Source organism: Lonchura striata, chromosome 5, assembly GCF_050655825.1.
Source record: "Lonchura striata isolate lonStrDom1 chromosome 5, ASM5065582v1, whole genome shotgun sequence".
NCBI lineage: Eukaryota > Metazoa > Chordata > Aves > Passeriformes > Estrildidae > Lonchura > Lonchura striata.
This window is the reverse complement of record NC_140707.1, coordinates 72,820,790-72,844,511: the sequence shown is the minus strand read 5'-3', so window position 1 is coordinate 72,844,511 and position 23,722 is coordinate 72,820,790. Positions and strand designations below refer to the sequence as shown.

General features: G+C 48.1%; 1 protein-coding gene across 1 annotated transcript in view; it reads right to left on the bottom strand.

Moving 5' to 3' along the window:
- The window catches only part of MDGA2 (MAM domain containing glycosylphosphatidylinositol anchor 2), a 193,832-nt gene that overhangs the window by 48,559 nt on the left and 121,551 nt on the right, over nucleotides 1-23,722 (bottom strand). Inside the window, exons 7-8 of the mRNA XM_021536048.3 lie at nucleotides 21,603-21,932; nucleotides 9,921-10,214 (exon numbers count right to left, since the gene is read on the bottom strand). Coding sequence (XP_021391723.1) covers nucleotides 9,921-10,214; nucleotides 21,603-21,932 — 624 coding nt within the window. The remainder of the gene's footprint in view (nucleotides 1-9,920; nucleotides 10,215-21,602; nucleotides 21,933-23,722) is intronic.

Sequence of the window (23,722 nt, the reverse complement as noted above, 5' to 3'; positions counted from 1 at the left end):
CAACCAACCCCAAAGTGCCCCAAAGCTCAGCCCTGTGCGTGGCCACAGGAAAAGAAGGAAATACAACTCCTGACATAAAACCACCCCATGACATTCCCCACTTCAGCAGTGGCCCAATGTCCAGCATTGAAGCAGAGCCTTGCTCTGAAATTAAACTGCCCCGAGTAGATCGACATTAAAAAACCTCAGAGAAACAGGGTTTGTGTTTATTTTGGATTTTTCTGGTCCTGAATGCTGGGAGTAATTAAATCCCATTTGGAAGATTCCAAGGACTCAGGCCCTGCTCACCGTCTTTAAGCCTGGATTTGCATTTAGGTCCTACCCCAACTAAATAAAAAACCTCACAACTAAATAAATAAATGCATAAATAAGGGATATCACCTCTGTTTACAGGGCTGCTCTTGGGGCAGATGGATTTGTCTTCTGTGTCCAACAATTTCATGCTGAATGGAATGAACTCCAACATTTCCTTGTTTTCCTCCTCCCACAGGAGTCTCTAAAATTCTATATTATTGCTTCAAAGTGTGCTTTTCTCCCCCAATGTTTTACACAGAATTGCCTTTTTGTTTCCAGTAAATCCAGATATTGCTCCTCTCCTTCCTCCAGCTGTTTCCTCTCCTGTTGGAGTTCATCTTCCCACTCAACCAACTTTATCAAGCCCTGTTTTATCTCCAAAATTCAATTTTCAAGGTTATTGAAGGAATATCTTTTTCTCTCTTTTCATTTCCTCCCCAAACTCCATCAGGGCTCATCTTGGATATATTTGGGAGCGCTGCATAGTCAGTGGGATTGCCATGAAAAATATTTTGGAACACCACGAGTTTCCTGTTTTCCTTGCTTTCCCACCATTCTCAATCCTCTTGGAGCAACCTGGGGTAGTGGAAGGTGTCTCTGTCCTGGCAGGGCTGGAGATGGGTGGGTTTAAGGTCCCTTCCCACCAAACCATTCTGGGATTCTGGGATTCTTCCCCACATCAGTCAAAGCACAGGTCCATGAGGCAGAAATCAACAATGATCCATGATTTTTTTCCTGGAGCAGGGATCCGGGTGGCTCCAGGCCTCATCCAGCCTGGCCTTGAAGTGGATCCACGAAGTTTGGAGAACTCTGAAGGTTGACAACGACCGTGCCCACGGCAGGGGTGGAACTGGAGGAGCTTTAAGGCCCCTTCCGACCCAAACAATCGTGGGATTTTTTGATTTTCCAATTCCGACAGAGATGTGGAAACCTTGGCTGGATATCCTGCTGGGCTCCATGATCTTTCCAACCTCAGCCATTCCATGGGTTTATAGTTGGTCTTCCAGGTTCCAAGTCATGGATTTCTTGCAAAGGATAACGAAACCCAACAGGAGGAGGATCCTCAGGGAATGGGCACATTCCTGAGGCTGCCAGAGCTCCAGGAGCATTTGGACAGCCTGGAACAGGAGGGATTGTTGGGGGGTCTGGACAAGGCCAGGAGCTGGACTGGAGGATCCTTGGGATCCCTTCCAGCTCAGGATATTCCAGGATTCCAAGATGATTTCAACAGAGGGGACGTAGAGATGTCGCTGTTTCTCCTTCGTAGCTCCCAGTGTCTTGAGGGCACCAAACCCAACATCCAATGGATAATTCCAGAAATTACTAGGCTCTGTGAAATTTCTTGGAATGATTTTACATTGCCCAGATACATCATAATTATCCTCATAAAACAAATTACAGCAGAGTGTGAATCTGCAGCCTCTCCACTGCCAGCCAGGACCTTCCTAAAAGAAAAAATCACCATCCCTTGTTGGAAAAATCAGTCCCAAGTCCTGTCATCCTAACCAGGAATGGGAATTCCCATCCAGGAATGGGATTTCTATGTGTCTCCACCCCTCCCTGCAAGCCAACCCTGACACAGATTGGAAAATGAGGATAGGATCAGGCTGTTCCTTGATAGAGAATAAAATGTGCCAATAATCCATCGGAATGTTCGAATAAATCCAAATAAACTGCCCCATCTGGAGGGAAACAGTCAATGAGAGCAGGAGAAAAGTGGTTTTATGATAAAAATATCTATTAATGGGCACTGGAACTGCAATGGAGCCTGGAAAATGAGAGATTTGTATCAGTTGTGAGGGATGTGGATCAATTGTGAGGGATATGGATCAATTGTGAGGGACATGCATCAATTTTAAATGGTTTGAATTTATTATCAAGGGTTGGAACTATCTGGAAATAACAATTCCTCTAAAAAAAGTTAGAATGGCCCTGCTTTTATTTGCCAAACCAGTCAGAAATGGAAGGTGTGAAATTTCCCTTTATTCTGTGCAGATCTTCTGGATGTAAGGAAGTGTGAGAAATCCTGTTTATAAGGAATTTCCTAGCAGCAGCCCATGGAGAACCCCCGCCAAGGAGATGAGTGTGGTCTCCACAGAGAGGTGACAGCAGCAATTCCATGGAGGATGGATCATGACTGGAGTGATTCCTAAGGGAACGATGGTCCATGGAAGCTCCCCCGGGCAGGCAGAGGAGCTGGACAACACTCAGGGTGAGATCCATGAGGAGCAAGCCAAGGACACAGATGCAAAAACTTCATCTGCTCCATTCCCCCTGTGCTGGGCACCTCCAGTCCTGGGGGAAATTGTGGGAAGACCCTGGAGGGGCTGGAGATTGTCCAGGGAAGGGAACGGAGAGGGGAAGGGGCCGGAGAATTCCTGAGGGAGCTGGGAAGGGGCAGGAGAGTTCCTGAAGAGCTGGGAAGGGAATGGAGAGTTCCTGAGGGAGCTGGGAAGGGAATGGAGAGTTCCTGAGGAGCTGGGAAGGGGATGGAGAGTTCCTGAGGAGCTGGGAAGGGAATGGAGAGTTCCTGAGGGAGCTGGGAAGGGAATGGAGAGTTCCTGAGGAGCTGGGAAGGGGATGGAGAGTTCCTGAGGAGCTGGGAAGGGAATGGAGAGTTCCTGAGGAGCTGGGAAGGGAATGGAGAGTTCCTGAGGAGCTGGGAAGGGAATGGAGAGTTCCTGAGGAACTGGGACGGGGCTGGAGAGTTCCTGAGGAGCTGGGAAGGGGCTGGAGAGTTCCTGAGGAGCTGGGAAGGGAATGGAGAGTTCCTGAGGGAGCTGGGAAGGGGCTGGAGAGTTCCTGAGGAGCTGGGAAGGGAATGGAGAGTTCCTGAGGGAGCTGGGAAGGGAATGGAGAGTTCCTGAGGAGCTGGGAAGGGAATGGAGAGTTCCTGAGGAGCTGGGAAGGGAATGGAGAGTTCCTGAGGAGCTGGGAAGGGGCTGAGCCTGGAGCAAAGGAGGCTCAGGGGACCTTGTGGCTCTCACAGCTCCTGCCAGGAGGGGACAGCCGGGGGGTCGGGCTCTGCTCCAGGAACAGGGACAGGAGGAGAGGGAACGGCCTCAGGCTGGGCAGGGCAGGCTCAGGGTGGGCACAGCAGGAATTTCCCCATGGAAAGGGGGCTCAGGGATTGGCACTGCCCAGGGAGGTTTGCAGGCATTTCCAAGCTCTGTAGCACCTGAGGACAGTGGTGCCCTTGGAAGTGCTGGGAATGGTTGGATTTGATGATCCCAAAGGGATTTTCCAACCTCAGTGATTCCACTCAAGACTCCTCTTGCCTTCAGTGATTTCACTTCTGATGTGGCTCCTCAAAGCCTGGTAGAACCCAAAGGAAATCTCTCCAAAAAAAATCATCTTTCCCACAGACCCTCCCAGCGTTCCCTGCATCCAGGACCTCCAATACTGAATCCAACATCCTCTGGCCCATCTCCACTGGAAAACCTGATTTTGTGGGACACAAAGAGCTCTAATTTAATTCCTGCTGGAAGGAATCTTCCTGCTGACACTGTTCCCACCTCCACAGGCAAAATGATTTGCAAACCTCCCTATTAACAGCAGCAGACAGGCCTGTTCCTGATCCAGCGGATGTTGGAATTGGGAATAAAATCCAAAGGACTTGGGAGGGAGCACGGGGAAAGCAGCAGCTTGTCTTTAAATCTGTGGATTGCCTTCCAAACTCTGTTTTATGAGGCAATTACAAGCACAAAGTTGAATATTGGAAAGTGAGACAGGAGGAGAGGGATTTATGGAGCTAAAACACCAGCTGGGATGAATTCCAGCAGCATCCATGGACAGTGTTATTTGTGCCCTGTGTCAATCCAAATAATCTTAATTTTTAATGCTGCACTTTGCAACCACAGTTCTGTTGAAATCCATATTTTGTGTAATTATGGGAATTAATCTCCTAAGTATTACAGGACAACAAAGGAATGATATTTACTCAGCATCTTCTGCTGTTAAAAATTAACTACATGGACAAGTTAATTATTCCAATTTACCTTTCCTTGGTTGCTGTTGAGCTGTCCTTGGTATTTGTGACTCCTTTATATTCCAACCACAACATTCCGTCTCATCCTGCCGCTCACCTTCTTCCCATGATAACTGTGGGGATGGATATCCCTGAATTCCACAAGGTTTAGAGAATAATCTCATGGGTTTTCCTCAGCCCTTTTAGGCTGGAATTCCCATTTTCCCTTCAAATCCAACCTCTTAACCTGTTATTAATTAGGACTAAGAGAAGTTATGGCTGCTCCACCCCTGGAAGTGCTCAAGGTTGGATGGGGTTTGGAGCAACCAAAGCTCTGACCCTTCCTATTTTAAATATGCATATGGAATATTTACATCTCTTCCCACCTGGTTTTTCTTCTTCCCAAACGATTTTTATTTGGAAGAATCTTTGCTCCTGCCCTCAGACAGTGCAGGATTATCCTCTCCAAGACCAATTCCCAAAAAAAAACCTCCAGTATATATAATTCCATTTTGCCTCCCTCAATAACATCTCTGTTTATTCAGGTTCTGGAGTGCTCTGTTTCTTTGGAATTTCTGACAGGAATTTCTGTCTGTGATAATAATTTTAGTAAAAAAATATGAAAAAATTCAAATTATCTGCTTCTCATCTAAATTTTCCATGGCACCAGAATTTGCATATTCATCACCTCCCCAGGTCACCACACTCACGCTGCCCTTGACCTTGCTAAATGTCAAAAAGCTCCTGGGATTTCTCTTTCCCGATCCAGCCATCCATCATTTCCCTATTTTTTTCCCTGCTTTGCTCCATCTGGATAAATTATACCCAAATCCATCCTTGCCTCTGGGTTATTCTGAAATTGGCCTCGATCAGATGAGGATCTTAGAGAATAGATTTTGTTGTTTTACAGTTTTCTGGGAAGTTTCTGGACTAGGAATTAAGGAACAGGGAATGATCCATAGGTTAAAAACCACAACATGGGAATTACCCATCTGGAGCGCCCCAATCTCTCCATATTTATATATAAAATAAATGTGGCAATAAATATCCTCACAGGAAGGTCAAAGCTTTAAGCTCAGCTTAAAGCTCTTCCACATCCTGGGAAAATCCTTTTGGGCAGGAATGTGGAATTCCTCGGATACAACGACCAGAGTGGAAAAAAAAACACTTTGGAAAGCAAATCAAAATGATGAAAGCAATGGGAGCACCATTATTTCGATATTTTCAAGTTGTTAAGATCATTATTTTATTGGAAGAGAAGGGGAAAAATGGCTCAGATTTAAAAAAAAAATTGACCCTGTTCTAAACTTGTTTTTAAGCTGTTCTTTCTCCCACCACAAACAGCCCAAATTAAACCCAACTTTTATCTCCAGAGGAAGAATTCATTCAGAAAGTGATAAATGCACCAGCCTGGGAATGGATTGGGTTATGTAATATTTGTCCTGAATATTAATCAGCTTTTCCCACACAAATCTTCAATCATAAGGAGGAAAAAAAAATGTAAATAATATTAATATTAAATGCAAATTCTGCTTCCCTTCATCATTCCAGCCTGTCTAAGCATAGTTTTATAAAAGATTTGTTTAAAAATCCAGATATTTGCCCCACTTGATTTGTCAGATTCCTTGGTTATCCCTTTTTAATGAGTTTTCATAATTAAAATTTTATAATCTGGAAGATTTCACTCTTTGGGAGTTTTAGCACATTCCTGATCTGCATTCACAAGACAATTCCATGACGTTGGTAAATTCCCACAGGGATTGGCCACCCTACCTGTTCAAACATTTTCTCCTAATGACTTTCCTAAAGTTCCAAGAGTTTTTAGCTCATTAATCCCAGTCCCATTTGAGACGGGGAATGCTTCCTTCTCTCACAACAATTTTTATTTCATTATTAATACAATATTTGCATATAAATATTTCAGCAGGCAGATATTTTGAGAGTAGACCCAGCACATTTCTGAGCTGCTAAATTGACTTTCCAAGGCAGAAAAACTCCTTTTCCCATTCCCAGCTGCAAAGTCAAAAATCAAGGAAAGAGGACTCAGGGCTGGATTCTCCAGCTGATGGAAAATGGGAATAACTTATTTCTGCTGCTCCCCTCAGCACCTGAGATCATCACTCAGCCTCATCTTTCTCCTTAATTAGCTCTGCTCAGTTCCCAATCTAATTCCTGCAGGATGAGTCCCTTTTCCCAAGTTATTTGGAATTTATTACCAAGGAAGAATGACTCGAATAAAGCTGAGCTCCAACAGAATGGGAAGTTCTGGAGCATCCCAATGTGGCCACCAAAGCTCTGCCAGCCAGGCTTCCATGAAGTACCTTGGATATTTTAAGAGGCGTTCCAAGGGTTTGGAGATGGATGAGCTGGGGAAGGGGTTTGTGCTGTAAATGGGATTTGATGGAGCACAGAAAGAAAAGGGAGCTGGGGGAAACGATCCAGTCCTCGCTGCTCTGATCACTTGGGAAGGGACATGATGGAAACGTTGCCCAAGGTGGCATCTGGTGGCACTTTTATGTCCCCACTGTCTCCTGCAGCTGGAAAAGTGGAGCTGGTAAATTGTCCCTGGATTGGGCCCTGTTGTCCACCAGCAAGGATTGATATATTCCTTTAAAATTAATTTATCCACAATTGCAGCTGGAAGATCATAAAATAGAATCTCAGAGTGGCTTGGGTCGGAAGGGACCTCAAATCCCACCCAGTGCCATCCCTGCCATGGCAGGGACACCTCCCACTGTCCCAGGCTGCTCCAGCCCCAATGTCCAACCCGGCCTTGGGCACTGCCAGGGATCCAGGGGCAGCCACAGCTGCTCTGGGAATCCCAGCCCAGCCAGGAATTCCCAATTCCCAGTCTCCCACCTAACCCATGTTGGGAAACCTCACCCTAGAGTGACCTGGAACAGTGGGAGGTGTCCTGCCCATGGAGGGGGTTGGAATGGGATGGGTTTGAAATTCCCTTCCAACCCAAACCATTCTGTGACTCCAGGATTTTCATTTTCTTAGAGAAGTTTTAGGATTTATGGTAAACACACACAAACCAACCCCTTAAACCACAGCTTAAGGACAAACTCTGACCAAGACCAAAAATCCACAATTTTCCTGGAGAACTGATCCTGACATCACTGAGATGGGATAAAGGGATGGCAGTAGAAAAGAGAGGTAAGGATAACAAAAAACTCATTAGATGAGAGAGTCAATTTTTTTTTTTTAAATCCTTCATATTTGAATTTACTTTTCATGTTTCTTTAGCTTGACCCAACAGATATGACCTGGAGCAGTAATTCCACAGAAGGATTTGCCCTGTGGAACAGATTCCCAGGGAATGAGCACATTCCCAAGGCTGCAGAGGGCGAGATTATTGGGGTGTCTGTGCAGGGCCAGGGATTGGATTTGTGATGCTTTGGGGTCCCTTCCCACTCAGGATATTCCATAATTCCTTGAAAATAGATTAATTAACCATTTCTAGTGAGACAAAGTCTTGCTGTCACAAGGAGAACCTTCCCAAGAATGGGAATATTTTCACTCAGCACATCCACAATGAAATCCATGAGTTATTCTCTAAATAAAATTGTTCCATTAAAAATCTCTCCCTGTTCATTACTGCTGGAAGCATCTAGGATAAATATTCCCAAATTCTGAAAAGAACTGGTTTTTATGACAATTGGTTAAATGCCACCGTTGATACAGAAACGCTGCTCAAGTCATTGGGAACAAAAACTTTCCTCCCACAGGAAAAATAATCAAAGCTTTCCATAATTTTTCTCCATTCATCTCCAATTTGTCACTTGCCAGGATGTGAACAAAGGGAGCGGAATTCTAAAAACGGAGAGATGAAAGGAAAAGCGCCTGGAAATACCTGTTGAACTCCTACTTCTTGGAAGCATTTTCAGGTTGTGTCTTTTCTCTCAGAATTAGGAAAATTCTGCATCTCAAGCAGAACAAAAATGCATCGAATGAGGGAGTTTGGAGCAGGAAAGGGTGGGAAAATAACAGCGACCCAAGCAATGCATCTCCAGAATCTGAGAGTCAGCAGAGTCAACCCATGGGATCCACCAGGAACTGCCCCAGGTCCTGAGGAAGTGGGAAGCTGTTGGGACTCCTCATCCACAAAATATTTTCTACTTTTCACAGTAAATCCATGCCAGAAAAAAGGGAAGGAAGCTACTTGCCCCCTCCTTATTTAGAAGGATCTACACTCCACTGTTTCTGTGGTGGTTCTCCTTCCCACATTCAGAGAATCCTGGGATCATTGAGATTGGAAAAGAGCTCCAAGATCAGAGTCCCAGCTGTGCCCGATGCCCACCTTGTCCCCAGCCCAGAGCTCCGAGTGCCACCTCCAGGAATTGCTGGGACACCTCCAGGGATGGGCACTCCAAACCTCCCTGGGCAGTGCCAATCCCTGAGCCCCCTTTCCATGGGGAAATTCCTGCTGTGCCCACCCTGAGCCTGCCCTGCCCAGCCTGAGGCCGTTCCCTCTCCTCCTGTCCCTGTTCCCTGGAGCAGATCCCAAATCCCCCCCGGCTGTCCCCTCCTGGCAGGAGCTGTGAGAGCCACAAGGTCCCCCTGAGCCACATTTTTCCAGGAAAAAATGATTGAGTCAAGAACAGGAAGCACAGACCCCTCATTTTCAAATTCCAGTGGGATGAACCCACTCCTAAAACAACTGACCCCACAACTAAGAGAAACCCACAAGGGAGAAGATTCCATCCTTTCTTCAGCCTCAACTTTGGGATTTAAAGCTCGAGCAGCAGGAAGAAGCTGAGCTGGAAGTCCTGCAGATCCCAACCACGTAATCAATGCATCCATGATTTGTTACAAAGCAGAGCCAGGAAAAACAATTCAGTTGCTTATCAGCACTGAGGATGTGTGAGGAGCAGCTCTTCCCTGGAGGCCCCAAAAGAGGTCATTTGTACTGAGCACAGAGTGCTGCTAAAAAGCCAAGCGACAGAAGATTGGGGCATCTGAAAGTGGAATAAATGAGGGCTGCACTTCATAAAACACCCAAATTAAGTCCTGACACAGCAGCAGACGCAGAGAGTTCACTCAGCACAAGGAATGGCTCATTATGCCCCCATTATTCCCCAAAAGCCACCTCAAACCAGGCTTTCCGTGTTCCGACAACAAATGCTGCATGTTTCCAAAATAAAAAATAACCAATTCCCCCTTTTTCCCTCCCCATTCCCGGGGCTGGCTGGCAGAGTGGAGCAGGCTGGATCTGGATGCGGATCAGCTCCCAGGGAACAGCTCTTGCCCTCCTTTTTCCCTCCTTGTTTTACACAGCAGCAACAAATGAGCTCAGGATCAGCTCAGCATTTAGAGAAATATGTCCTCCCATCTCATCTGCTTGTTCGTGTGTCAAGGAATTCAAAGCTGCGGGGAAAATAATGATCGCCTCACACTTGGTTGGGATTTTTTTGGTTTTTTTTTGGTTTTTTTTTTTTGTTTTTTTTTTTTTATACCAGAAATGAGACTCCTATGTCATTTTTACTTCCATATTTACAAGGAATTCATGGATTCAGGGAACTACAGAGACAAACAACCCCACATCAAATATGTAACAGCCATAAGACTCTTGCTGCTGTTTGTTTAGGGGGAGAATAAATCAGCTTTTTCTCAGCACAACAAGAAGAAAATCAAGGGGAAATCAGGTTTTACTCACACTGCACGATGAGCTGCACCAAGGCCTCTCTGGGTTTGACGTTAAATCCGTTGTATTGGCTGGTCTGGCAGCGGTAGGTCCCGGTCATTTCCCGGGAAACGTTGACGATCCGCAGGATCCCGTCGTAGCTCTCGGTCTGCAGGGCCCCATCGGGCATGGCCACCTCCTTGTCCGCCCGTGACCACAGGATGATGGGTTTGGGCTTCCCGGTCACCTGGCACTGCAGCTCGATGGTGTCCCCTTCCCGTGTCACCAGCGGCGACTTCTCCTGAGGGACCGTCAGGTTGGGGGGCACTGGGAAGAGGAGAGGAGGGGGTCAGCAGGAAGGAGCCGTGCATGGATTTCCTGCTCGGGATCGCCCATGGGAAAGCAATTTATCCACAGCAACGCGTGGGTTGTGCCCATGGGAAGCTCCCACATTTATGGGGTGAAGTTCTCAGCACCTGGAGAGCCTCAGGGTATTGTGAATGTAGGTGAACTCGGTGGGAAGAAATGATGATGTCTGACTCCAGTTCAGAAGGCTGAATGATTTCTTTATTATAACTATGCTACAATACATTAATACACTATTGAAAGGAGATACTGAAACTACAAACTTACCTTTTCTAACTCCCGTATCTGACTCCCAACTTGTGACCCTCTCCAGAGCCCAGCCCCAGGTGGGTTGGATTGGATTGGATTGGATTGGGTTGGGTTGGGTTGGGTTGGGTTGGATTGGATTGGATTGGATTGGATTGGATTGGATTGGATTGGATTGGATTGGGTTGGGTTGGGTTGGGTTGGATTGGATTGGGTTGGGTTGGGTTGGATTGGATTGGATTGGATTGGATTGGATTGGATTGGATTGGATTGGGTTGGGTTGGGTTGGATTGGGTTGGATTGGGTTGGGTTGGGTTGGATTGGATTGGATTGGATTGGATTGGATTGGATTGGATTGGGTTGGGTTGGATTGGATTGGATTAGATTGGGTTGGCTTGGCTTGGGTTGGATTGGCCACCAGCTCAAACAATCCTCACCAGAATCCAACCAAGCACTCACCCCAGGGAAACAATTCTCCAAACACATTCCACATGGGAAAACAAGGAGCAGAAATAGAAATTGTTTTATCTTTCTTCTCTCTGTGCACCTCAGTGAAAAATCCTGATAGAGAGAAGAATGTGGCTGCCACACAGAGACACTCGTGCCCTACCTGTGTGTCCCTGTCACCATCCCAGTGCCCTCCCACCACCACTCACATCCCCACTGCCAGTTCTGCTTTCCTTTAAAGGATCATTTGGTGCTAAATCCCATTTTTTTAGAACAGCCTGGCTGCTGATTTTTTATCCAGCCCATGGAGAAATGGCTGTGGTTGAGGAAGGAGTGTGGCAACTGAGAAATCACCTCAGAATTGGAGGCCTGTCCCCAAAATGCTGCTGGGATCTATCATGGGAGGCTCATCAAAGTGGCGTTTGTTCCACAGAGACAGGCGTTAACAATTCCAAAAGGGATACTGGAATTATTTCCAGCAGGAGTTGGGCAGCCCCATGGAGCAGGAGCACCTCACAGTGAGCTGGTGATGGCCGAGGACACGGGATAGGGATGTGGATGTGTGGGAGCAAATCCAGAGGAATCCACAGAGCTGCTCCAGGGCTGGAGCCCCTCTGGAGCCGGGCTGGGAGAGCTGGGAATGTTCCCCTGGAGAGGAGAAGCTCCAGGAGAGCTCAGAGCCCCTGGCAGGGCCTGGAGGGGCTCCAGGAGAGCTGGAGAGGGACTGGGGACAAGGGATGGAGGGACAGGAGCCAGGGAATGGCTCCCAGTGCCAGAGGGCAGGGATGGGTGGGAGATTGGGAATTGGGAATTCCTGGCTGGGCTGGAATTGCCAGAGCAGCTGTGGCTGCTCCTGGATCCCTGGCAGTGCCCAAGGCCAGGCTGGACACTGGGGCTGGAGCAGCCTGGGACAGTGGGAGCTGTCCCTGCCTTGCTTGGAAAATGCTTGGAATTCTGTGTGGTGGATGGAGAGATGGAAATTCCTGATTAAAACACTGCCCACCCTCCTTTTCCTTTGGTGCCTCCTGAAAACTCATCTTTCCTCATGGATCTCCTGTCCTGAAGCATGGAGAGACATTCCCTGTGGGAAAACAGCCCCTCCAGCTTTTCCTCTCCTCCCTGTCCTTGTCTCAGCTCCTTTCCTGGAATGCCAGCGCTGACAAAACCCAGGCTGCACCTCCCTCCTGCCTGCAGGAAAAATATTCCAAAGCAATTTTCAACCCCCAAGGGACAGAAACAACAAACTCGTCCCTGTGAGAAGCAATTCCAGCTTTCCCCTGGCATCTGATCCGTGTCTCCAGCCCTGACAAGCCTGGTAGGAATCCGAGGTGAAATGTGGGGCTTTCACAGGAACCAAAGTGCTGCTTTCAGCTGTTTTGAAGGCTTTAACAGCTCCTGTCAGGTGGGACGGGCAGACATGGGAAGAGCTTTTTCCACAGGGAAGAGAAGGAAAAATTATTTTATACTCAAAAAAACCCCAAAAAACCTCAGGAAAAAATAAAAATAAATAAATAAAAACTGCTTAATAAAACATTTCCAATATGAATAAAACATTATTAATTCTCAGTTATGTGGTTTTGTGCCACAGCAGGTTCTGAGCACAGGAAAGTTCCCAGGGGAGATGGAGCACTGTGAAATCATGGAGCAAACTGGGAGAAAGGCGCTATTCCAAGAAGGAAAATACAGTTTATAGGGAAAGGTCTGCAGCCAGGAGCCTCCTCTGGATTTTCCAGCTCACCTGGCTTGTGGCTTCTCTGCTGAGGGCAGATATGACAGAGCCATGTATGGATCAGGAAAAATCCTGGATTTGTCCTTCCCCAGCCTGTGCAGAGAATCTGTGGATCTGCTCCTGGCTGTGACTGTTGGGATCCCAGCCTTTCCCAGCTGGATAGAAGCCAGAGGCTCCTCAGGTTTTCCTGGGAATCAGAGCCCGCCCTGGCTCAGGGATTCACTGCCCGCGAGAGCTGAGGGGTCACAGCCCCGGGATGAGATCCCGAGATCCCTGAGATCCCGAGATCCCTGAGATCCCGAGGGAAAAACCCTGAGCCAGCCCACAGCTCTGCTGCAGCCCCAGCTGGGGCCAGGATGGGAATTCTCCCTCTGGAAATTGTCCATGTGGGTCTATCCCTGGATACGTGGTGCTGGCAGCCTCTTCCAGATCCCAACATTTCCAGTTTGTGTGAGAGCAAAGGGTCTGAGCTGTCCAATCCCAAACTGGGAATTCAATCCCAAACTGGGAATCCAATCCCAGCCTGAGTTATCCAATCCCAACCTGGGAATCCAATCCCAGCCTGAGCTATCCAATCCCAGCCTGGGAACCCAATCCCAGTCTGAGCTATCCAATCCCAGTCTGAGCTATCCAATCCCAGCCTGGGAATCCAATCCCAGCCTGAGATATCTAATCCCAAAATGGGAATCCAATCCCAGCCTGGGAATCCAATCCCAGTCTGAGCTATCCAATCCCAGTTTGGGAATCCAATCCCAGCCTGGGAATCCAATCCCAGCCTGAGCTATCCAATCCCAGTTTGGGAATCTAATCCAAGCCTGGGAATCCAATCCCAGACTGAGCTATCCAATCCCAAACTGGGAATCCAATCCCAGCCTGGGAATCCAATCCCAGCCTGAGCTATCCAATCCCAGTTTGGGAATCTAATCCAAGCCTGGGAATCCAATCCCAGCCTGAGCTATCCAATCCCAACCTGGGAATCAGCCATTCCAACTGGGACAAGGCAGGGAACTTGGGAAAAAACACAGGAAGCACCTCCAAGTTTGGAAGGGGGAAAAAAGCAGACCCACCACAGAAATCCCCTGTGCAAGTGCAACAATTCCCCCTCTTTTCCCATCAGCTTTTCCTGAAAAAGCAGAGATAACAGCACAGCAAAAAGCTGCACCTCGCTGAGATAAGGAGCACCACCACGGGGGTGGTGACAGCTGACAGGAGAGGCTCTGCCAGCGTCCCAGATGGAAAGATCCCCTCAAATCCCTGACTCCTCGTCTCCCGTGGCATTTTGCAGTGCCTGTCACTGCGAGGCAGCTGATAGCTCGTTATGGCTCCCGGGATTTATTCAGGTTGTTCCTGGAAACAGCACAGGGGACAGGAGAGACAAGGCCATCCCTTACGATGAAGAATTCCAGGGGCAATGCCATCAATCCAAAGCCTGCTGCACCTCTGGGTCACATGTAAGGAACGGTGAGGTCCCACCAAGAATTTCTCTGTCCCCACCTCATTTAGGGCTCCAGCTCCCCCAAATTTACACCCTCTAATTAGGGGGATTCTCCACCCTCTAATTATCAAGAGAAAAGGCTCCAAACCTTCACTCAAGGATGAAGAATTCCAGGAGCAATGCCTGGCTGCACCTCTGGGTCACTTGAGGAACAGTGAGGTCCTATGAAGAATTTCTCTATACCCACCCCATTTATGGCCCCAGATCCCCCCCAATTTATATCCTGATTCTCCACTCTCTAATTATGGGGAGAAGAAGCCCCAAATCTTTGCTCAGGGATGAAGAATTCCAGGGACATTGCCATAAATCCAAATCCTGGCTGCAGCTCTGCGTTACATTTGAGGAACAGTGACCAAAGCAATGAGGTCCCACCAAGAATTTCTCTGTCCCCACCCCATTTATGGCTCCAGCTCCCCCAAATTTAGACCTTCTAATTTCTCTAATTAGGGGGATTCTCTAATTAGAGGGAGAAAAAACCCCAGACCTTTGCACAGAGAGGGTTTTTGGCAGGATTTTCCCTTTTCTGCCCAGCTCTTTGTTGTCACAACCTCACAGGTATTTAATTATCTCAAAAACTGTCTGTTCCACTGGCAAATGTAGCTGGAATTAGCAACAGGCTGAAAAAATAAAATCCCTGTTTTTGGGGAACAGTGCCACAGCAGGCACTGACAGCCTGGGATTTGTCTCCATGAGCAACCCACCTCAAAATCACTGAGGAGAAAATAAAAATTGGGTGGGTTTATTTTTTTTTTCCCACAGATTATGGGAGACCCTAGAGCAGGGAATGGTGAGTCTGGGTGAATCATGGAATTGTTCAGGTTGGAAAACCCTCTGAGATCATTGAGTCCAGCTGTTCCGTGGCCACCACTGCTCCAAGTGCCACATCCAGAGGGATTTTAAATCCCTCCAGGATGGGGACTCCACCCCTGCCCTGAGCTGAAGAACCCTTTCCAGGAAGGAATTCTGCCTGATATCCAACCAAACCCCTCCTGGCACAACTTGAGGTGTTTCCTCTCTTCCCAGAGGGCAAGGGTGGCTCCAGGGGCTCAAATCCATGAGGAAAGGAGCAGGGATGAGCCAAGGATGTGCCAGCCAAGATCTGCTGGTGGGATGGGCAGGGAGGGGTGCCAGGCAGGCGGGCAGGGTGTCGCCAGCTGCTGTGTCCCAGCAGGTGCTGCTGTGCCACCAGGAGAGCCCTGGAGGGCTCAGCCTCTTCCCGAGGGCTCCCGCAGCTCCAGGGGCTGCTCCAAGGAAAGGGCAGCTCTGCTCTTGCTTTGCAGAATGAAAAGTTACCTCAATCCTAAAGGGAAACAAGAAATGTTCCCTCAATCTGGGAATTTGGGCAGTCCGCTGCCCACGATGGGAAAGGACAAATCCATGTTTTTTCCTGATCCTAACTGGAAACAACAAATGTTCCCTTATTCCTGCACCAAGGGACTTAAAAATAAATTCACACTCTCAGCAGTTTCCTGAAGTGGAGGGTGACACGAGCAGAACAAAAAGCTTTGGTGACACTTGGAAAAGTGACACCTGGAGAACAAAAGGCTTTGGTGACACCTGGAGAACAAAAGGCTTTGGTGACACTCAGAGGTCAAAAAGATTTGGTGACACCTGGAGAACAAAATTTGCAGAACAAAAAGCTTTGGTGATACTCAGAAGACAAAAAGCTTTGCTGACACCTGAAGAAAAAAACTTGGAGAACAAAAAGCTTTGGTGACACCTGGAGAACAAAACTTGGAGAACAAAAGGCTTTGGTGACACCTGAAGAACAAAACTTAGAGAACAAAAGGCTTTGGTGACACTCAGAAGACAAAAAGCTTTGGTGACACTCAGAAGAAAAAAACTTGGAGAACAAAATCTTTGGTGACACCTGGAGAACAAAACTTGGAGAACAAAAAGCTTTGGTGACATCTGGAGAACAAAACTTGGAGAACAAAAAGCTTTGGTGACACCTGGAGAACAAAACTTGGAGCACAAAAGGCTTTGGTGACACTCAGAGGACAAAAAGCTTTGGTGAGACTTAGAGAACAAAACTTGGAGAACAAAAAGCTTTGGTGACACCTGGAGAGCAAACGGCCTTGGTGGCACCCTGTAGCACCAATTTAAAACCACCTTGTCACCCTGGGAGTGGGCAGTGGCCCGTGGTGAGCAGGTTCTGCTGATCTCTGTCCAAGCCTGGTTTTAAATAAAATATCTCAGACAGCTCGGCCTCCCTGGGCTGCTGATCCAGCACCAGGTGAGGTGGCAGCAGGTCACTGCTCTCCTGCCCTCTGATTTTTTTGTTCTGCTCCCTAGACAGACATTCCTGCTGCTGCAGAGAGTGAACCCAGACAGGAACTCTTCCAGCTGCTCTCCTGTGGCAGTTCCAGTGTAATTCCAGAGGATCCATGATCCAGCACTGTCTGGAGGAGAACGGGGACAGGACAAGACAGCTATTTCCAAGAAAAAAATATAAAAACAAAATTCCTGAGCCCAATATGTTTATTCCTTGTGTACTCTGGGTGTTGTTAGTTCTACTCGAGCTCTCTGAAGTCCTGATGGATCAAATTCCAGCTTAATTAACGGATCAGACAGATTAATTAAATGACAGAGAGCCTTGGCAGAGGCAAGAAGCTGCAGGGAAATCCTTCAGAGGCACTCTGATCCCATTAAAACATCCCTGCCCAAGGAGGCTGGGTGGGCTCTGACATCCCTTCCCAAAGCATTCCATGATTCCAGGACAATCAGAGGTGGGCAAAGAGACCCTACAAGTGGTGGCCTCACAACTGCTGAGCTCTTCCCTGGGGATTTTGGGGGCTGCTGACACTTCTGTGTCCTTGGGAGCCTCCAGGAAACCATTTCCTTGGAGCAACCCCTGTCAGTGACAGGGAAAAATCCCGGGATAATGTGGCCAGGCTGCTCCACATGGATTCACCCTAACAATTAGGATCAAGCGCAGCAAAGGAGCGTTTGAGCAGCTCATCAAGAAACCATCCAAGCTGGAGATCACCCAGAGAGAATCTCCCCAAGGAGCTGTTGGAATTCACATTATCCAAGGAATTCAAACCCAGCCTGGCTCAGGAATATTGAGGAATCCACGCTGTGCTGGCTGGAAGGGAGAACGAAGTTATTTGTGCGTCCTACTTCTGCAATATTTATGAATTTGAAGGGCTGAGTGGCTGGGATTCATCACCCTCTGCCTGAGAGCTGCAGTTTGGGCCCGGCTCATGATTCACGCCCTGACGTGGAGCTGGAGTTAAGACAGGGCTGAGCCGGGGCACAAAACAGATTGGAGCAAGATCATTCCACCCGGGAAGGCAGCAAGGGATAATTATTCCTGAGGGATAATTATGCTGCTTCTGTCTATAACAGAGGCTGGAACTGCTCAGCTGCTCTTTTTTTGGGAGAAATGTTGGGGAACACCGAGGAGCTGCTGCTGGAGGGGACCCAGAGGTGAGAGAAGAGCCCAGGGGGAGATTTGCTGATCCAGGAAAATGATTGGAAAAGCAGCTGAAGCCAATTTCCTTTACCCTTTCATCCCCATGGAAGAGGGTCCGTCAAGGCCCTGATGTGGAACGGAAATGGAGCAGCCTGTCAGGAATTCTTTGATGGATTTCACAGGTGCTTTCCCATCTTTCCAGTTCCTGTGTCCCCCCAGGCAAGGTTCCAGTTCCAAAGGGGCAATTCCATGTTTTCTGGGGCACAAACCACTCCTAACTGCACATGAGGGCACAATATCCACCGTGGGTTTTATGGAATCACAGAATCCTTTAAATTGGAAAAGCCCTCCAAGATCACCAAGTCCAACCATCAACCAGCACCATGGTCACCACCAACCCATGGCCCCAAGTGCCACATTCCACATGTTTTTTTTAACATTTCCAGGGAAAGGGATCCCTCTGGACTGCCTTTTCCATCCTTTCTGAGAAGGAATTTTCCCTAAAATCCAATTTAAACCACCTCTGAAGCTGTTTCCTCCCACCCTGAAGTGATGATGAGGCCTCAGACAAAGGGTCCAATCCTGAGGGTTGGGATGATCCTGATTTTTGGACAAAAATTCTCTCCAGGCAGGGAAATAATTTCAAGATCAGTTCCTGGAACACAGCACTGAAGCCCTAAACCACCACCTTGCTCTGCAGCCGGAGGAAAGAGGAACATTTAAAACCCAGAACATGCAGAGCCAGCAGGAAATGAGGGAAATTAATTCCAGCACTTTTGCAGGAGCCGTGCTGAGGAGCACCCATGGATGAGGAGAGCCACAGGATGAGGAGTCCACCCACAGCCCCCTGGAGAAGAACAAAGAGACTCTGCCACACAGAGGGTGTCGGCTCCCAGAAATCCTGCTGGAATCAACCCCTGGAGGGTGGATTTCTCCCAGATTCCCTAAGGGATTGTGCTGTAGAGCAGGACAGGAAGGGGCTCCCAAGGATGGAATCAACAAGCAAAACTCTGCTCATGAAGCACAAAAACAGAACTATAAAAGACAAAGATTTGTAACAAAATGCAGCATTTTTCTGTCCCTTCTGCTCCCTGCTCCTTCCCAAGATAAATTCCAAGGATAGGCTCACCAAACCCATCCATTTGCTGCAATAACCAAAGGCCTCTGCCATCAACGACCCGCTCTGGACGGGTGCTTAAGGTGTACAAATATCTTAATTAGCCACTAATTACCTCCCAAACCCCACATCCTCGTTATGCAACGGCTGTGATTCCCATAAACATTTCCAGCTGGCATCAAGGTCTCTTTTATGTCTCATCAAAGCAGGAACAGGAGGACCAGAGGACTCCTGTGGCACCACCGGATCAAGGCTGGGGTCCTGGAGCTTTAATTAATTCATTATTTCATGGAGAGCTGATTAGCTTGACGGGGAAGCCCTTTTCATATTGCAGAGCCTCACATGGAGCAGTTCCCCAAGAATTTCTCTGCCTGGATGTAGCAGAACTTATGGAAAGCCAAATTTATCCCTAGAAGTGCGGGAGCAAGCTGGGATAGCAGAAGGTGGCCCTTCCAACTCAGAGACCCCTTCCAACCCAAACAGCTCCATAATTCCATGATTCCATGATTCCATAAGATCTGGAGGCCTCCAGGCCCTGCGCTCATCCAAAATCTGTGTCCTGCTCCGGGATGTTCCCATCCTGAGGTGGTACAAGCTCTGCACATCCTCAGACTCGTCTTTGATGTTTTTCCATGTGGGACATCTGGCTGTGCCCACACGGGGTGGGAATGAGCCACAGGAATGATTCCCATAGGAAAAGAGGGATCAGCACTTCCTCCAAACTTTCCGATTGCTCTGGCAATTCAGAGCAGGAAAAGCAGAAAATAAAAGAAAACACCTCAAAATAACAAATCTCTTCTCTACTCAATGATGTCTCCAGGGAAATGGTGGAAAGGAAACGAACCAAAAGGGATAAATGCTGATTTTGGGGAATAAAAACAGTGTCCTGACAGAGCAAAAATCCCAATCCCAAAGCTGATTCTTCCTGCTTAAATCCAATATTTGAGGCAGAGAGAAAAATCCCTTGCACAGGCTGACACCCTCCAATCCACCTCTTTTTTTTGCTCACCACAAACCCACTTTATTGAGGTTTTCATTGCTATTTTAACATCTTGTTGCTTTTTTAGCATCTTCTGCCTCCAGGTTTCCATGACACGATCCCACATATCCCAAAAAACCCAGGCTGGCTCTCAGTAACATTTGCCCAGGGTGGGTTTTATGGATGACGGGGTTTTTCTAGGGCAGATATTCCACGTTTGAGTCTCGATTCCCACTCTTCACTGACCTATTTTATGGAGATATGGGGGGAGCAGCGAGGGGATTACTTCAGGTCCATTTATATAAGATACTCAGGACATAAATCCGTGTTTTTCCTGCTGAAAATGTCAAGGGAAAAAAATATTCCTGCTAAACAAGGGCAATTCCAGAGCCACATGTCCCTTCCTAACCTCCTGGAGAATTCCTGGATTTCCTCCTTCCTTAGGATTTGACACAGCCCCTCCTGCCCCACTCCAGGAGGAGCCGCACAAACATCAGGAAGAGAAAATTCCCTCCATCCCAGACATCCAGAGGGATGTTAATAAACCCCTGCAAGTCGTGGCATTTGGGAAATGTGTTTGTGCCTGGGCCTTCTGTTCCTAATTAGCAGAGCAGTAATGAATCTTGATGAATCAGTAATGACCTTCAAAGCACTGCAACTATTTCAGCTTCCACTTGGCTGGGTAATGAAGTCATTCCAAGAGCAGAATTCCTTTTAGGATGCTGCAAAAGGCTGAGCTCAAATTCCATGATTTCTTCCCCTTTTCCTGATTTTCTGGAGTGTTCCAGGAGAGGAAGTTTAAGGGGTGACAGAATTCATAATTTCCTGCAGGGATTGAGGAAAGCTGATAGGAATGACCAGCTAATGGATGTGTCCAGGAAACCCCATCAGTTTTCCCAAGGATTCCCAAGGAAATCCAGGGAATTCAGTAGTTATTGGATGCATGACACAGCACTGTTTGCTCCACAAAGTCTGCATGGAATGCTCATCCAGCTTTCCAAAGCTGGCTCTTCTCCTCCAAGAATCCTGCCAGTTCTTTTCCTGACAGTAAAATAATGGAATAGTTTGGGATGGAAGGGACCTTAAATCTCATCCAGTGCCACCCCTTTCCATGGCAGGGACACCTCCACTGTCCCAGGCTGCTCCAGCCCCAGTGTCCAACCTGGCCCTGGGCACTGCCAGGGATCCAGGGGCAGCCCCAGCTGCTCTGGCAATTCCAGCCCAGCCAGGAATTCCCAATTCCCAATCTCCCACCCATCCCTGCCCTCTGGCAGTGGGAGCCATTCCTTGTGTCCTGTCCCTCCATCCCTTGTCCCCAGTCCCTCTCCAGCTCTCCTGGAGCCCCTCCAGGCCCTGCCAGGGGCTCTGAGCTCTCCCTGGAGCTTCTCCTCTCCAGGGGAACATTCCCAGCTCTCCCAGCCCGGCTCCAGAGCGGCTCCACCTCACAGCACCTCCATGACCAAAAATGATCCAGCAGGGAACTTCCTCAGGTTTTTGTTGTTTGACCAAAGCAACTCAGCCCCTGACTGAGGCTCAGGGAATCCCAGAGTGGTTTGGGATTCAAATTCATCCCACCCCTGCCATGGCAGGGCCACCTCCCACTGTCCCCGGTGCTCCATCCCCAGTGTCCAGCCTGGCCTTGGGCACTGCCAGGGATCCAGGGGCAGCCACAGCTGCTCTGGGCACCTGTGCCAGGGCCTGTCCACCCTCCCAGCCAGGAATCCCTTCCCAATATCCCATCTACATTTCCCCTCTTTCAGTGTCAACCCATTCCCTTGTCCCATCACCAGCTCCTGATGAACGTTCCCTCTCCGGTTCCCCGCAGACCCTGGAATGTGCCGGGAAGCCTCCACACAGCCTCCTCCACCACGGGCTGCCTCCATGCCCACAAACCCAAGCCCGAGGAACTCCTCCTCACCCGTGCTGCTGGAGATGTTGACGTCGATGCTGATGTCCGAGATGCCGCCTCCCTTGAGGGACGCCACGCAGGTGTAGGTCCCGAAATCGGTGAACTTGAGGTCGATGATGTCCAGGTTGGTGGTGCCGGGGGACACGTCGGGGTCGGTCTGGGTGATCACCATCCTCTCCGAGCTGCGCAGGGGCCGCCCGTTCTTGAACCAGCTGAAGGTGAGCTCCTCCGAGGGGATGGCTTCCACCTGGCACGAGATCTTCACCTCCCGCCCGATCTGGATGTTGTCGTCTTTGTGATACGGGTCGGGGGTGATCCAAAAGCGTCCTTTTTTTAAGGCTGAAACACACAAAAAGAGCCATTTTCTGTAATAGAGTAGAAATTTGGCTTCACTCAGGCCTAAAAATGATTTTTTTTTTAGAGCGGCTGCAGCCACAGGATTTGATTTTATTCCCAGGAATCTGCACGGCACCAACTTGGAATCATGAGGATGAACCAGTTGGAAACGGGCGCAGAATTAAACTCTGAGGCATGAGCTGAGCTTTTTTGTGTGGAAATAAATGAGATATCAGGCAGAAATTTTATATGATTTTATGATTTTTTTTCTTTCATTTTTAGGATGAAACACTGGCACAGCTTCTCTAGAGAACCAATGAATTCTCCATCCCTTGAAAAACTCAAGGCCAGGTTGGACAGAGCTTGGAGAAACCTGGGATTCTGGGAAGTGTCCTTGCTCATGGGATGGAATAAAATGAACTTGAAGGTTTCTTCCCACCACAATAATTCTGGGATTTTTTGGTGGAACTCCTAACCCTAACGCTTGGATCTTATAAAGCCCATGATAAACACATGGATAATTTTTCCTAGGATCCCAAATCCTGATTAAATTCCATCATGGATAAGGCAACTGTGTAGAGCCGTCACCTCTACAATGAAAAATAGGAAGTCCCAGCACCTAAATCAGGCTGAACTGCTGCCAACCAAAATAATTCCTGAGATTCCAAGAGTTGTTTTCCATCTCTGGAGGGATTTCCAGGCTTTTCCTCATCCCTGCCCTGTCAGAGCACCAGAAAAAAGGAAATATCACCCTAAAATCATTGGTACAACCAGTGGGGTCACCTCCAATCCATCTGGAATCTCTCCTGCATCCAAGACTATCCAAACCCCCAGTACAAATCCCATTAATTCACCACCTCCCACCGGAGAGAAGGAAATCTCATGGTTCCAGATGGGAATTTTTTGAGGGATAATCTACACAGGGACACAGCAGCTCTGGGAAACCTCATTTCCCATCATCTTCCTCATAAAGGAATATCTTATCCTGACATTCCACCCTCAATCTCCAGGAGTGAAATATTCCTGCTTCTCACTCAATTTTCTGTGAATGAACTTAAAACTCTCCAAAACTCCACCCCCACTGACATCAACTGAGGGTTGGGATGATCCTGATTTTTTTTATGGGAGAATGCTTCAGGATCAGCCATTGAACCTTTCAAGTGCAGCGATTTTTTGAGGAACTGAATATAAAATGCTCCTGACACAATCCCAAAATCCCTTTTTATTCTCTACAGAGATGTGCCAAAGTATGTTTATGGGTTTATCCAAGTGGGTTTTTTCCATTTGGATGGTCCCAAAACAAAACTATTGGTTAGAAATTGTACAAATCCCCAATCTGGGTAGAAGTACTGAAGATAAATATTGATACCCACCATTTGTGGTGATTTCTACTGAGAGGTTTCACGATTTCCTCAGCTCATCTCCCTAATCCCTCTATCCTGGATCCATTTCACAGAATCCCACAATGGTTTGGGTTGGGAGAAACCTTAAATCCCACCCCATTCCAGCCCCTGCCATGGCAGGGACACCTCCCACTGCCCCAGAGTGTCCAACCTGGCCCTGGGCACTGCCAGGGATCCAGGGGCAGCCACAGCTGCTCTGGCAATTCCAGCCCAGCCAGGAATTCCCAATTCCCAATCTCCCACCCATCCCTGCCCTCTGGCAGTGGGAGCCATTCCCTGTGTCCTGTCCCTCCATCCCTTGTCCCCAGTCCCTCTCCAGCTCTCCTGGAGCCCCTCCAGGCCTTGGAAAGTTCTAGAGATTCCATACGTTGGACATACTAAAAAATCTGC